At 28.5% G+C, this 14,292-nt stretch overlaps 2 protein-coding genes and 1 long non-coding RNA gene across 3 annotated transcripts; all 3 read right to left on the bottom strand.

Moving 5' to 3' along the window:
• Window positions 1-1,449: 1,449 nt before the first annotated feature.
• Window positions 1,450-2,601, bottom strand: LOC103308613 (piggyBac transposable element-derived protein 4-like). Its single transcript, XM_008182303.1, has 2 exons — window positions 2,166-2,601; window positions 1,450-2,036 (listed from the first exon to the last, which is right to left on the bottom strand). Exons 1-2 carry the CDS (start codon window positions 2,599-2,601, stop codon window positions 1,450-1,452), a joined length of 1,023 nt encoding a protein of 340 aa, XP_008180525.1.
• An 8,831-nt stretch (window positions 2,602-11,432) lies between these two features.
• Window positions 11,433-12,323, bottom strand: LOC103308612. Its single transcript, XM_008182302.1, has 2 exons — window positions 11,886-12,323; window positions 11,433-11,828 (listed from the first exon to the last, which is right to left on the bottom strand). The coding sequence occupies exons 1-2, from the start codon at window positions 12,321-12,323 to the stop codon at window positions 11,433-11,435; spliced, it is 834 nt and encodes a 277-aa protein (XP_008180524.1).
• A 175-nt stretch (window positions 12,324-12,498) lies between these two features.
• Window positions 12,499-13,163, bottom strand: LOC115033261. Its single transcript, XR_003838616.1, has 2 exons — window positions 12,894-13,163; window positions 12,499-12,826 (listed from the first exon to the last, which is right to left on the bottom strand). It is a non-coding gene; the product is annotated as an uncharacterized LOC115033261 (long non-coding RNA).
• Window positions 13,164-14,292: the final 1,129 nt, after the last annotated feature.

Below are 14,292 nucleotides of genomic sequence, written 5' to 3'. Positions count from 1 at the left end.
TATATTTTAATGAATTTGAAAAAAAAAAATTTTTATACTTAAAGTTTGGAAGTTATAGGGTGGTAAAATAGTTTACCACTGATCATCTAAGACTTGTATTATCACTAATTGGTTACTGGTAAATTATATTACCACTTGACTACTTAATAGGAATACAATAAAATAATAGTTAAATTTGCATATAAAATGGTTTTTTTACTAACAATATTTAAAGATGATATAAAATTTAAATTATCACACATTTATAAATGACTCTATACTTTTCAGTCTTATAAGATTAATACTTAAAATAAATATAAAATAAAATAGGTACTTGAATACATTTTTAACATAATATTATGTTGTACTTATATCAACAAAATATATATAAAAACAAACAAAAAACAATTAATAATAATTAGTATACTTGTCAGACTTTTGTATAAATATATGAATCACATTTAAAAAATAATAAGTCAAACTTATGACTAAAAAACTAAAAAACAAAATATTTATATGTTTTACCCATACAAGTAAAATAAATATAAAACAAACAACAAATAATAATAATAAATAATCACTATACATTTTAGTCTTTTGTATAAATATAGTAACATAATTTATATACTATCACATTAAAATAATAAGTCAAACTTTTGACTAAAAATAAGCTAAAAAATAAAATATATTTATCAAGTATTTGTTTATTGTAAGCCATGATAAGGCCCAAAACAACTTTTGCATAAAGCTTTATCACATGCTTTGCAAATTAAGTTTGATCTTTTTTGTTTTTCTTTTGTACTACAAAAACCACATCTCCGATATTTGCCTTGAATTGGAACATGTTTACCTACATCTTGGAATGTGCCATTATTTGTTGTTTTTTTATTTCCAAGCTCAACAGAACGAGTATAACTTTTTCTTTTTCTGACACAAAAATTACCAATTAATTCAGTTGCTAATTTCGACCTAAACTTGAGTTGTGACATATATTTTTTTTTTTTGTTTTTTGAATCCTCTTTATAACATATAAAACTATTTACTATACAACAATCTAACAAATAATAAAATATTTTCAACCACCAACGCCTTGACTTCCAACTTATATTGTATGCAGCCATCAACTGATCAAACTTGTCCACCCCACCCATATACATATTGTAATCAGATATTGATGCTGTGCAAGGCACTGAATCACGACTACCAATAGAATTTGTACGCAATACATTAATTTTTTCAGATCCATCATGCATGTTGCTCACTACAATTACAGGACTTTTACCTCTGTCCTTTCATTTTGTGACTGTAATATCACCACTTTGAACAAAATCGAAATCACCTTTTTTCATTGATTTGTCAGACTGTAAAATATCTTTAGGATAAAATTTTCTATTTTTTCGAAATGTGCCACATCCATATAATTTTTTTTCTAACATTTTTAGCATTAGAGGTATACTACTAAAAAAGTTATCAAAAAAAAATACAATAACCTAGGCCTTCTAATGCATGAGTCAATAATAGTACAACTTTCTCACCTAGGCCTAAAGTTGTTTCACCCCCAGGTGCTTTCCCAGTATATATATCAAATGAATACATGTATCCAGTAACAGAACAAGCTAGAACCCAAACTTTAAAACCGCGTTTAATTGGTTTGAGGGGCATGTATTGCTTCATAGTAGTTCTGCCAGTAAATGCAATCATGCTTTCATCAACTGACATGAAACGTGAAGGCGAAAACATTTCAGGGAAAACAGTATTTAGATGTTTTATCATGGGTCTTATTTTATATAGCCGATCAAATTCTAAGGAACTTCTAGGTAACATTTTAGTATTATCATTCAAGTGCAAAAACCTTATTATTTTTAAAAATCTTTTAACTGGCATAATGTCTGCAATTCTTTTACTATGAAAGTTTTCATCATCCGACCAATATAATCTCATACTAGGTAAACGATTAAAACCCATTATAATAAGAATTCCTATAAATGCTTGTAATTCAGGAACACTTAAATTTAATTCAGTGTTTGACTGTGCAGCATATAAATTAGACTCATTAACTACCAAATTTAAAAAAGTTGAATTTACAAATAATGCAAAGTAATTTAACATTATTAAATTATCTACTTCAACATTAAAACCAAATTTTTCATTAAATTTAAATCTTGAAAATTGATTTGGTGTTTGACCATTTTTGGACCATTTGAAATTTGAATTTTCTATCTGTGGATTTTCAGTGGCATCATCATCATCTGAACTTGAGGTATCAGAAATTGGGGCAAGAGGTAAAAAACATACATCAGGATCTTTGTCTGGATCATCCATGTCATCACTTGAACTTGTATTAGGTATCTGTTCTAAAAGAACTCGTCTTGCTCTTTTAGGCCTTAAATTTTGGTTTAGAGACACAGATGAGCTAGGACTTGGTGTAAATGGAGATTCGACATTGTGTGCCTGCGGAGTACTACTGTGGCCAGATGAATTCAGTGATCTTGTCACTGAACTATTCACACTTACTTCAATAGGTAAACAGTCTTCAGCATCACTGTCCCCTCCGATATCTGAATACTCAGCTTGGTCATCAGTTATGCCATTTAACATACTCAATATTTCTGAGTCCTTCATTGTGACACAGTCTATAACAATCCAAAAAAATAAAATAAAATATTACTTTATGCAGAATAGTGAAAATGTTCAAATTGTATTTCGCTAAGATTGATAAGAAAATTTTTGCTAGTGTGAAAATATTTTCCTTGCCGAACCAAAATTTAGAATTATTAAAATCAAATAAAACTCTAAGCAACATATACAATTTAAAACATTATTCATATACACAAATATAGAAACTTAAATTATTTTTAAAAATTATCAAAGTTTACACTGAAAAAATGTATGAAAAAAAAAATGTTTTTGTACACATATTTAAAATGTTGTTTAAGTAATCAAGGTACGATTATACACGAACCAAGTTAAAAATGTTATTAACTATAAATGTACTTACCGTTGAGAGTCTAAACAGTAATATTTTAAAAAATAAACATATTCTTAGGTCGAAAATTTACATGGTAAGAAAAATTACACGCTCTTAAAGCGCAGTGGTATAATAATTTACCACTTTAATATGTTAACGCGATTACCGATAACAAGATAACAAATACGACGTTTGACGTACAGGCTTACCACTCATATGACATTAAATTACCCACTGCATCGAGTGGTAAAGTAATATATCAATAATCCATTCGTAGAAAAATAAAAAACTGTCTAGTAAATATAGCTACCACAGATCTATAAAGGGTCTGTAAGGGACCTATAAAGGACCTTTACATAATATAAATTAATGGGTTTATAAATTTATATTTTAAACTATAAAACATTTCTAACTTTTACTCCAACTTAAGTTAGACATTTTGAAAATTTTATAAACTAACCTATATTCCAACTTTAATAGTTTGTTTAAATAATTTAAGTACTTATTTTAAACTAGTTGAAAAAAATTACTCACTTGCCCAACTTAAAGGTATAGATTTGGTACATGCTTAGTGTACATACTAAGTTCATATTATGTGGTGTAGTATTATTGTGTATAATAAGATTCAGTGTTGATATAGTATATTTTTCTTGTATCTATGATAGATGTTTAATCAAGGATACATATTTATATTATAGGTATTCATTTAGTCATTTAGACAAATGTTTAAATAGGTATAGTAATGTGCACTGTATATTTTGGGTATACCAGTTATCAGTATATAAAATTATTTATTTTTAAACAATACTAAATACAATATTAGTTGTATACTGCACAATATAAAAAAGAAAATAATAATAACAACGAATTAGTCTTCAGAATCGTATAAATTTATTTCCTTCTTGGAGCTTGTTTCAACCAATCACTAATATGGCCCTTTATTTCAATTAGTGAAACTGTTGGAAAAATATCTTTGACGCAATCTACAACACAAATAACCAAATTATTCTAAGTTCTCTAATCATACCTCATGATTAAATGTAGTTCTGAATCAAATATTATTCAAATAGGTACATAATTATGTTTTTGACAATTAATTTTTAATGAATAGAAATATTTAGTTATAAGCGAAGATAAAATTAAAGGGACAAAAATATGAATATCTACCTGTAACACAAGTATATATTTTGAATTTGACAAATGCTGTTTTTTCTCCTCACCTTCCCTCCATATTCAAAAACTCAGCCATTCGATTCTGCATAATGAGTTTCATGGCCATGTAAGTGGTTCGTTTAGCATCAAATGATCTGGCATCTCTTTGTAAAATACGGACCTAATAATAATCAAATAGTGGAAAAGTTAATAATATTTAACAAAATCAACTATAATAGTTAACCAATGTGCTGAGTTTGTCCTCATCTTCAATTTCATTTAATTCGGAAATTGTTTGAACAGGCATTTTTAAGCTTGCTCTGTTTATAGCTTGTCTAGTGTCTACAGAAGACACTGTACGACGGTCATTCTCAGCCAAACTATTTAATATTTCCTGATTTTTGATTACATCAACTTTAATAACATGGATTTCTTTTTTTTAATGTTTTAAGCTCCTTTGAAACTAACAACATAATAATAATGTATTATTATGATACATAGGTAAGTAAAAGGGTTATAGTACCATCCATAATAGCATGACCAATGTTGTTCAACATGTTATAAACACTTATAATGTGTTCTTCTTGACTGTAGTCTATAATAAATACAAAATATAAATGATCAATTTAAACTTAATGAGCTATTGGAACATAATATACATTTTATTTTTTTGTTTATATATTTAACTATTCATTGTTTTTCAAATGTTAAGCACAAATTATATTCAAAAATAATAAACCTAAAAAAAATGTATATTATGTATACTATTGCATTAGGTAGTCTTATAAGAGTATATTATATACCTGTTGTAGTGTTTTTTTCTGTAAAGATTTCTGGACTAGATACAGTACAATCTTCAGTTATATTAATCTGCAGGTTTTCATCATCATTATCATTAAAAAAATCAATCGGTTCTACAACAGTAAATATTTTGTTTTTTAAAGCGTACTATTTTACATAATATCTTTATAGTATTAAAAATTAAAATATATTTTATATTTTATATAGTTTTTACACGTGAATGTCTTACTTTTTGGTTTTGGAATGTTCATTAAACCTTTCTGGATTTCAGTGTGAGTTTTTTGAGTGACTATTACAAAAATATATATATATAATTAAATTTTATTAATATAAATTTCAAATAATGTCAATATATCTTTGAAAAATTGCTGTCTAATATAAATAAATACTAAATTAAAGTAAAACAAATCTTATGACATAGTACACACCTTTAACATTTCTGGACAAATTTTGATTATTCAAAGTACTAATGACAGAAGTCTCCTCTTCAGAAGATGAATATTTGCGTTTTGGAACACGAACTCTTGGCTTAGACGTTAATAATTCTTCAGTTTCAGTACTACTAGTTTCACAGAACTTGATAAGTCTGCGTTTGGCTTCAGAATATGTATCTGGATATAATGATTAATTAATTTTGTTGAGTGATATATTTACATAAGTTTACAAAAACATGTAAAACAATTCAAAATATCTTACTGAAAAATTTACGAGGACAACATGGAAAACTCTCCCAAGTATCAACTGGTTTTTTTTGAGATGATGCATATTTTGTAATATTTACTTTTTCAGGCCATTGACAGATGAATTGATGATGAGTATTATCAATTTTAATCCAAGATATTGGTACAACTTCGGTCGAACTTTCATTGAGAAACTCAATTATAACAAATTTATAAAGTCTTAATTTTTCCACCATAACAAAAAAATTTGCAGAAAGATATGAATCTTTAATAAAACAATACATATTGACATTAGTTTATGATTAAATAAGTATGCTTATATCTATTATTTAATAATATTACAACCATGAACCCACATAAATATGTTTGAGCTCTCACATTAACATGTTCAGTGGATCCATTATCCCATTATTATATAATAATAAAAATATTAAGAATTTTGTTGCTAAACATTATATAATTTCTAACATATAAATGGAGATTATATAATTTGAAAAATCTAAATATCTTATGTTAATTACCTGATATATGTAATGCTTGGCGAGATTTTCTATCTCAATTATCTTCAATTGGATCATAAAATTCAGATTTTTTTATTGGTTTTTCTGTTGGGTAATAAAAGTTACAAATATTTCCAATACTAATTTCAGTATTATTGAAAAGCCATATTTGTGGAATTGCATTTATATTATATTTATCATCTAGGCTTTGTATAATTATATATTTTTGAGTATTTTCCATTCTACAAATAAGTAAAATATTGTATATATTATGTACAAATTATAGGAAAATATATTTATACAATATACGATGGCAATAAAATAACTAAAAAATATTTTTTTTTATAATTTATTTATTATCAGTGTTGCTGTATTTATGTTTTATACCTAATAATAATTATCTAATAATTATATATAAAAGGTATCTAATAAGTAGATTCTAATTAATTGCGTGAAGTAACGCACAAACATAAAATGTTTTCTGTTGCAAGTCATTTGGTAAATAGCAGGCCTTAAATTTTACATCTTCGATTAAAAATAATGTTAATGTAGAAGATAATTTACTACATTCAAACACACAAACTGATTTGGAAGAAAATGGCTCATCGTAAACAGATAAAATGTGTTGAAATGTTTTGCAAAGTAGTTGAATTTTTCCATTGATTTTCAAAATATTTTGAACAATTCCAACTACATTAGAAAAAATTATGATACAGTCATCTTTTTTAGTACTCCTTTGGTTATTATTAGATAATCGAATTGTAAAATTTTGCATAAATAATACTGAGTATTGAGTTATAGTGATATTGCAGCTCATGTTATTTGGCAATGGACCATTGCAATGATCACCATTTACAGCTGGATAATGGATGGATGATACATCGACATTTAATAAATCACATTCACGCTCTTCTGTAATCCGATTATATAATTGAATTAGCGGAGAATGACCAGGTTGAACAATTTTCTTTATGTGTTGTAGATAGTTTTCAAACGGAAATGATGAAGGTAAATGAATAATTGAATGCACGTTATAAGACACATTTCCTCGTCCATAAACAAAACAAAATGTACTTAAAAAATGTTTAGCTAGTACTTCTGCATATTCATTTTGACTGTTTACTGTTTTTGTGCAACTTAATATTCTCATTATAATGTTAAATATCAAAAAGTTATCATATACGGGTTGACTAACAATATTTTTGAAAATAAATGGTCCTGTGTATAGCATTATTTGACGTAGTTCAGTGGCTTTGTAAGTTTTAAAATCATTTAAATCGAGAGGAATACGAGAAAAATCTTTACTTAACCATTGTGCAATTATTTTCATACGTCGATTGATACGTTCTATTTGGTCTCTAGACAGACGAATAGAACCACAAGCATTTGGGACTAATGTGCCTCTAATCATACAATTTAAAATTTTTTTTCATTATTCCTAGACAACACAAATGCATATAGTCCAATGGAATAGATGACACAATTCCAAATCCAGAAATTTCCAACAAAGGAGAAACTCCTATATGGTGTGCTTAAGTTGCACCTACTTTATAGGTACAATAGGTATCTGTGGATAAATATGCGAGAAGCATGCGTATATCAACCACCTGATTCGGCGACTCGTCGCTATAACAGCAACGTTTTTTGTATTGATTTTATACGCTGTGGCTCCATCCATAGTATATGATCGAAGGCATTGCTCGCATTGCTTAAATGCGATGACGGATGTTAGAAATTTTTTTTTTTTATTTTTATTTAAATTAATATCGAAAGATTAATGGGCCTCACTGAGGAAAACTCGTGTGGAGGCCCATGGGTTATCTTAGATTACAAATAATTCTTATTGTTTTAAGGTACATGTTACATATTTAAAAGACAAATAAAGAGTTTTTCATAAATAAATCATACAAATAATTCCAGTAACTACTACAAACGTTAAATTAGTATGTTACGTACAATTTTAAGTTTTACACACATATTCATATCGTAGCCAGTGGTTAATTTTTTTTTTGAATATGGGTAGTGGTAAATTAAACATATCATTGGGCATCAAGTTAAGTATCTGTGTTCCCAAAAAATAGTAAACTTTTCGGCAACTAGTTTTTGAGGGCCAATCTAAGAAAAATTTACTAGCTGCATACCTGGTGTTGACCCCATGGTTTATAGAAATCAACTGATTATGTTTTTTCATATATATGGTGATTGTTTTTAGGTATAAGAGTTCTATATTGAGGACATTAAAGTCTTCGAATAGTTTTTCGGTTTGATATCTCCAATTTTTTTTGTTTGCGACCCTGAGTATAGTGTTTTGGCATTTCTGGAGCGGTAGAAGGGCGTTGTTGTAGGCACCACCCCATCCGATTATGCCATACGATACTATTGACTCGAATAGTGTTAAGTATATAGTTCTGATGACTTTGAAAGGTAATATTTCACGTAATTCTTTCATTATGTATATCATTTTTTTTAGTTTATTTATGACGGATGACGGATGTAATCTGGTTTATCCATTTCATATCAGAGCACATTTCTATGCCTAAATACTTACAGTTTTTGACAATATTAACCGAGTTACAATCACAGATTTCCAATGTATTACAGTTGGATTCGTGGATTTTTATATTGTGTATGGGTGGTAAAGTTTGTTAAGACAGTGAGTGGAGTAAGATGGTTGATTTATTGAGATTTAGAAATAAACTGTTATCGCTCAACCAATTATAGATAGATTTAAGATCGACTTCAATGTTTTGGAATACTTCATTCCAAGAACTACCAATACAGATCAGTACGGTATCGTCTGCATAACACACTATTTTACTATTTAACTTAAGTAATTTTATATCGTTTAAATGGATGTTAAAGAGAACCGGAGATAGTGTAGTACCTTGAGGTACTCCGCATTTTATAATATTTTCACTAGAAATAGTACTGTTTATTTTTACCCTCTGTTTTCTGTTTTCTAGATAGGATTTAATGAGAGACAAGGCCGGTCCAGTTATGCCTATATTCTGTGTTTTACTTAGAAGTTTATCGCGATCCACTGTATCGAAGGCTTTAGCCAGATCTAAATAAATTGTAGCACATTTTTTTTTTCATCGAGTGCGGTATAGATAAGTTTTGTGACATTAGCTATTGCTTGGTCCGTGCTTCTATGAGGTCTAAAACCGAATTGATATTCAAAAAGAAGATTATTTGATTCTAAGAAGAATATAAGTTTTTTTTTTATGATTTTTTCAAATGTTTTAGCTATGTTTGAGATAACTGATATCGGACGAAAGTTTTCGAGAGTTGAGATAGGCCCTTCTTTATGTATGGGGGTTATTATAGCTACTTTAAAGGCATCTGGTACTTTATTTTGTGATATGCATAGATTAAAAATATAACTTAATGGTTTACAAAATGTTAAACTATGTTTTTTTAGTAAATCGGAGGATATCTTATCAAGACCGGGTGAAGATCCGCTTTTTAATTTAGAGATAGCTTCAAAACTTTCAGTGTGAGTGATTGGGTCAAATTTATTAAAGCAAACTTTGTTTTGCGAATTATTGTCGAAGTTTGTAGTATAATTGTAGGTATTTTTACGGTTTTTTAGTGACGTAATTAAATCGGTAGCTACATTTGTAAAATACTTATTAAATTGTTCAGATAAAACATATTCAGGGTTTTCATCAGTATAATCATTTTTGTTTTTAGAGTTATTTAATAATTCTTTAAGATTACTTGATTTCTTATTTTTTGCTAAGATATTGTTAATAGTCTGCCATTTAAGTTTTGTGTTATTTCCAGATTTTAGTAATTCTGCTTTGTAGTAAAGGATCTTTGCATTTTTTATTATTTTTGTAATTTTATTTCTAAATTTTACGTAGTAATCTTTTAATTTTAAATTAAGGGGGTGTTTCTTGACTTGTAAATGGAGACGGTCTCTTTGTCTTATTGAGTTAATAATCGCGGTAGTTGCCCATGGTTTCAATTTTTTGGTTTTTGAAGAGATGGATATTTCAGCCGAGGCTTGGTTTTTTAGGTTATTTAAAGTGCTAGTGAAATATTGAGTGGCATTATTTACATCAGTAAATTCAAGTATTTCTGACCAATTGTGGTTTTCAATTGAGTTTGATAGTTTTTGATTATCAGTTTTTAATATTTTAAGTGGATTTGGCATATTATTTCTTTTATCTAATATATTGCCTACACTAAGTATTGTCGGATAGTGGTCCGTAATGTTAGAGAGTACAATTATTGGTACTATGTTAGTATGGGACTTTGTTTTAATAAAAATATGATCTATACAGGTATTTGAAATTGGTCAAGTGATGGTATTGATAAGCGATGCAAACCCGAACTGTGCCATTGCCAGTAGGTACTCTTCTCGTATTTTAGAATGCTTGATCAAATCAACATTTAAGTCACCTAATAACATTTTGTAACTAGCTATTTTCAAAGTGGAATTTAAAAGTATTATATCATTAAGCTCGAGTAAAGTTACGTCTGTATTACTATTGGGTGATCTATAAATCGCGTAAATCAAGAAGTCAATTTTTGACATCCTAAAAGAAATCTCTAGGGCTGTTAATGCTTGTGTATTGGTTTCGGTAACAATGATATCACTTAATGTGTCCTTTAAGTAGACTACAACACCATCATTTTGATTTTTATTGTTTTTGGTGGAGTATGTTGTATAGCCGTTTATTGCGAAGTTATTAATTGATATGTTATCTAAACCTAGCCATGCTTCAGTTAAAGCGATCACTTCAAATTTGGTTTCAATGTTATCAAGAATAATGCATAGTTCATCGAAGTGTTTTTTAATACTACAGATATTTGTTGTCAATATATTGAGTGAGTTTTGTTTGTATACTAAGGTATCTAGATTCAAAAGAGCAATTAACCGAGTTCGCGGTATTTACGTCTTCATGTGCAAATTCGTAATTAGTGTTATCATTCATTATAATATGGTGTAGGGTATAATATACAATTTGTTATTTATAACGTAAACCTGATCGTAGAGCCTATTATTGTTATGGAAACGCCGATAGTGATATCGTCCAAATAATGATTTGAGAGAAAGTAATATAGGCTGGTTAACTGTACTTTGTAATTCTGGGATCGATATGAATATGGTGTTAACAGATAAATCCATTAAGGCTAATATTAAAAAATAATAATTGATAAAATGTTTAACAATAAAATAGTGATTATAAAAGGTTTGATACACGGTAATAATGATAGGTAATTGAGTGAGATAAGAGCAAATTATATGATATGTTATGAGTATAAGAGTTACAATTTGAGTAGAAAGATATATATAGTAAAATAGTAATAAATATGTGAGATTAGTATTTACGAATTTTTGTTTTAGGAGTTTAAATCTTCATATTGTCCTTTGATGTTTTGAATTGTGTCCTCGCTGTCGACACGTATTATCTTATCTGTTTCATTTTTGCGTAAGAGGATTATTGCGTTTTTTGTCCATACAAATTGAAAGTTTAGCTGTTTTTTTAGGTCTCTGGCTTCTTTGAATAATTTATTTCCCTTGGTTGTTAAGTTTTCTCTAATATATATGGGTACATCCGGTTGGATGTCAATAAATTTACTAGAGAAATTCCTAAATATTTGTCGAGCTTTGAGAAAATCAGCTTTAACTTGGTGGTTACTAAAGCTGACTAGGATTCTTCTAGGGCGCGTATTACTATGGTTAAAACCAACTCTATGACAATCATTAATCATAGAGTCATTTATGTTTACGTTTAGCTGTGTACCAATATTTTTAATAAGTATTGCGCAGTTTTCATTTTTATTTTCGGGGACACCATCAATGATAATGTCGTTGGCGATTTGGTGACGTTCTATGGATTCAATCTGTTTTTCCAATTGAGATATATGTGTTTTCAGTGCTTGGTTTTCTGTGATAATTTTATCAATAGCGTTGAATTTAGTATTCAGAATTTCAAAATTTTTGGCTGTATCGTCCTTGTGATTTTGAAAGCAATCCCTGAGATGTAAAATAATTTCTTTGATCTCAAGTAGTTCGTTACTTTCTAAGTTGGTTGGATTTTCGAGTCTAAGAGAGGCTCTTTTGGCGCTAGCGCATTTGCTGCATCGCCATATGTTATTGGCTTCTTTTAAGTAGTCAATATCCTCTTTAGTGAGTTGTTGGCATTTTGCGTGCCATGTTAAGTCACAATCAAACCATTTTATGGAGGGTGCTTTAGTAATATTAACGGAACATTTATTGCATACGGGCATCTTAAATAGACGGAGAGAGAATAAAATAAATATAAAGTACGTAAAAACAAATGATATATCGATATACACTGGAATATAGGTAATAAATATAGAAATAGCGATAAGCGACCGACGAAAAATGCAATACGACCGTACAGGCCAACGTACAGCAGATAACTATATATATATATATTTTAATTTTCTTTTGTTTGCATTTTTTTTTTCTGTAATTTATAGTTGTAGTTTTTTTAATTTTTCCAAATATTTTGATCCACTATGATATGTTTTGAATAGACTGTATTTAATTCACCACGTTGAAGTCATCGGATAACCGAATTTAGATTTACTAAGAATGTTAACGAGCTATTTTAGCGACACATGAAACGATCGAGTAAACAATCGTAACATGGGGCCTTTTCACAGGCCACTGGAACTAGTGCCATCTGTACACTAAACCCATTGTATTTCATAGTAAATCATTATCTTCAGAAGGTATTTTCTATGAACATTTACGAATATACAATCTATTAAAACAAAGTTGAATATTATATTATATGTATTTGTGTGTGTGTGTGTGTGTGTGTGACTCACTCAATGATTATGTTCATGCGACCAGATATTGTAAGTTAATAACAGCTATAACACTATGTTACTATCATACTTTCATCATCCGTGATCCAAATGTATGTGAACAAGTAATTTTTTTACTCTATCACGTGGACGTGATTATAAATAATATCTTCCGAATCTGAAATGTTTGTATAATCATACGATAAGGAAACTATTAATGAAATCAAACTATGTTTATAGTAATTATTATATTTACCCAAATTAGAAATAGAATGGGTTATATGAGTCATATCTATCTCTGACGGTTTTATCCTGTAAGAGTAAAATGGAAACCCCTTGTTACAGGATATGACGTATTAAAACTAATAATAGTCAAATATTTACGACATTTCACACATCGACTAAATTGGCTATATGTTTGGAGACCTATAATAGTCTGAAATTGACGGTGAAATCCCATCAAATTGATTTGATAATTATTGTTTTCATTATCAATGCGTAGGCAAGTAGTATATATTTGTATGTTCACAGCCAGCTTTTCCACGGTAATTTTTTTTTTTCAAGGGGGAATGTCCCCCTTGAAGACTTTTATTTTACCGTGTAACACATTTCGCACTGATTGTCTACGAAATTCTACCTCGTAAAATATTTAACGTAATCAAATTTTTAGGAAATCTTAAAACTGAAAAAATTATTTCAAGTAAAAACACAAATTATTAAATAATATTTTTTTTTTTTATTGTTATAAATTAATTCTTAATTATATTTACACAAGTTTTCTTACTTCTCTAGTAAAAGGTACATATTCTACAATACGATCATGAATTAATAAACAGTAAGCAGTCACACCTGTAAGCGATTCTGAAGCTTCAATTTCCAATTGAACATCCACTGCTGAGGCTGTAGCTGAATCGTTCTGTTTTGAAGTGTCGATAACTATAATTGGTGCGTTTGCTAGAAAAGTAGATGGACTCAATATCGGGTTACGAATACTTTTTTCATAGTACGATTCTTGAAACGATGTATACATATTATATAATAAAGTGAAATTATTTTTAGAAAAATCTAAATTCAAATTATCGTATGGATAAGCTATCGAGTTTAGAAATACTTTAACGTTTGTTAGATTACAATGGTCAAATATACTACAATCTTTCGCTAACAAATTTTTACGTCCTTTTTGTAAACCAATTATGATAAATCGTGGTTTTTCTAATTTTGAAGCAGTTTTTAAATTCCATACAACTTTTTTAGTGGTTCCGAGTTCAGGATATTCAAAAGTTTCAAAAGATCTAAAAGGGATAAATAGACTTTTTTCTTTTTCTATAAGTTTCAATAATTTTAACCTTTCTTCATCGTCAACATTGATATGTGGGACCTTCCAGACTATTTGTTTAAAACGACTTTACCTTCAGTAGCA

This window comes from Acyrthosiphon pisum, chromosome X (assembly GCF_005508785.2).
Source record: "Acyrthosiphon pisum isolate AL4f chromosome X, pea_aphid_22Mar2018_4r6ur, whole genome shotgun sequence".
In the NCBI taxonomy this organism is placed as follows: Eukaryota; Metazoa; Arthropoda; class Insecta; order Hemiptera; family Aphididae; genus Acyrthosiphon; species Acyrthosiphon pisum.
The sequence above is the reverse complement of the archived record's forward strand: the minus strand, read 5'-3'. Positions and strand labels throughout refer to the sequence as shown.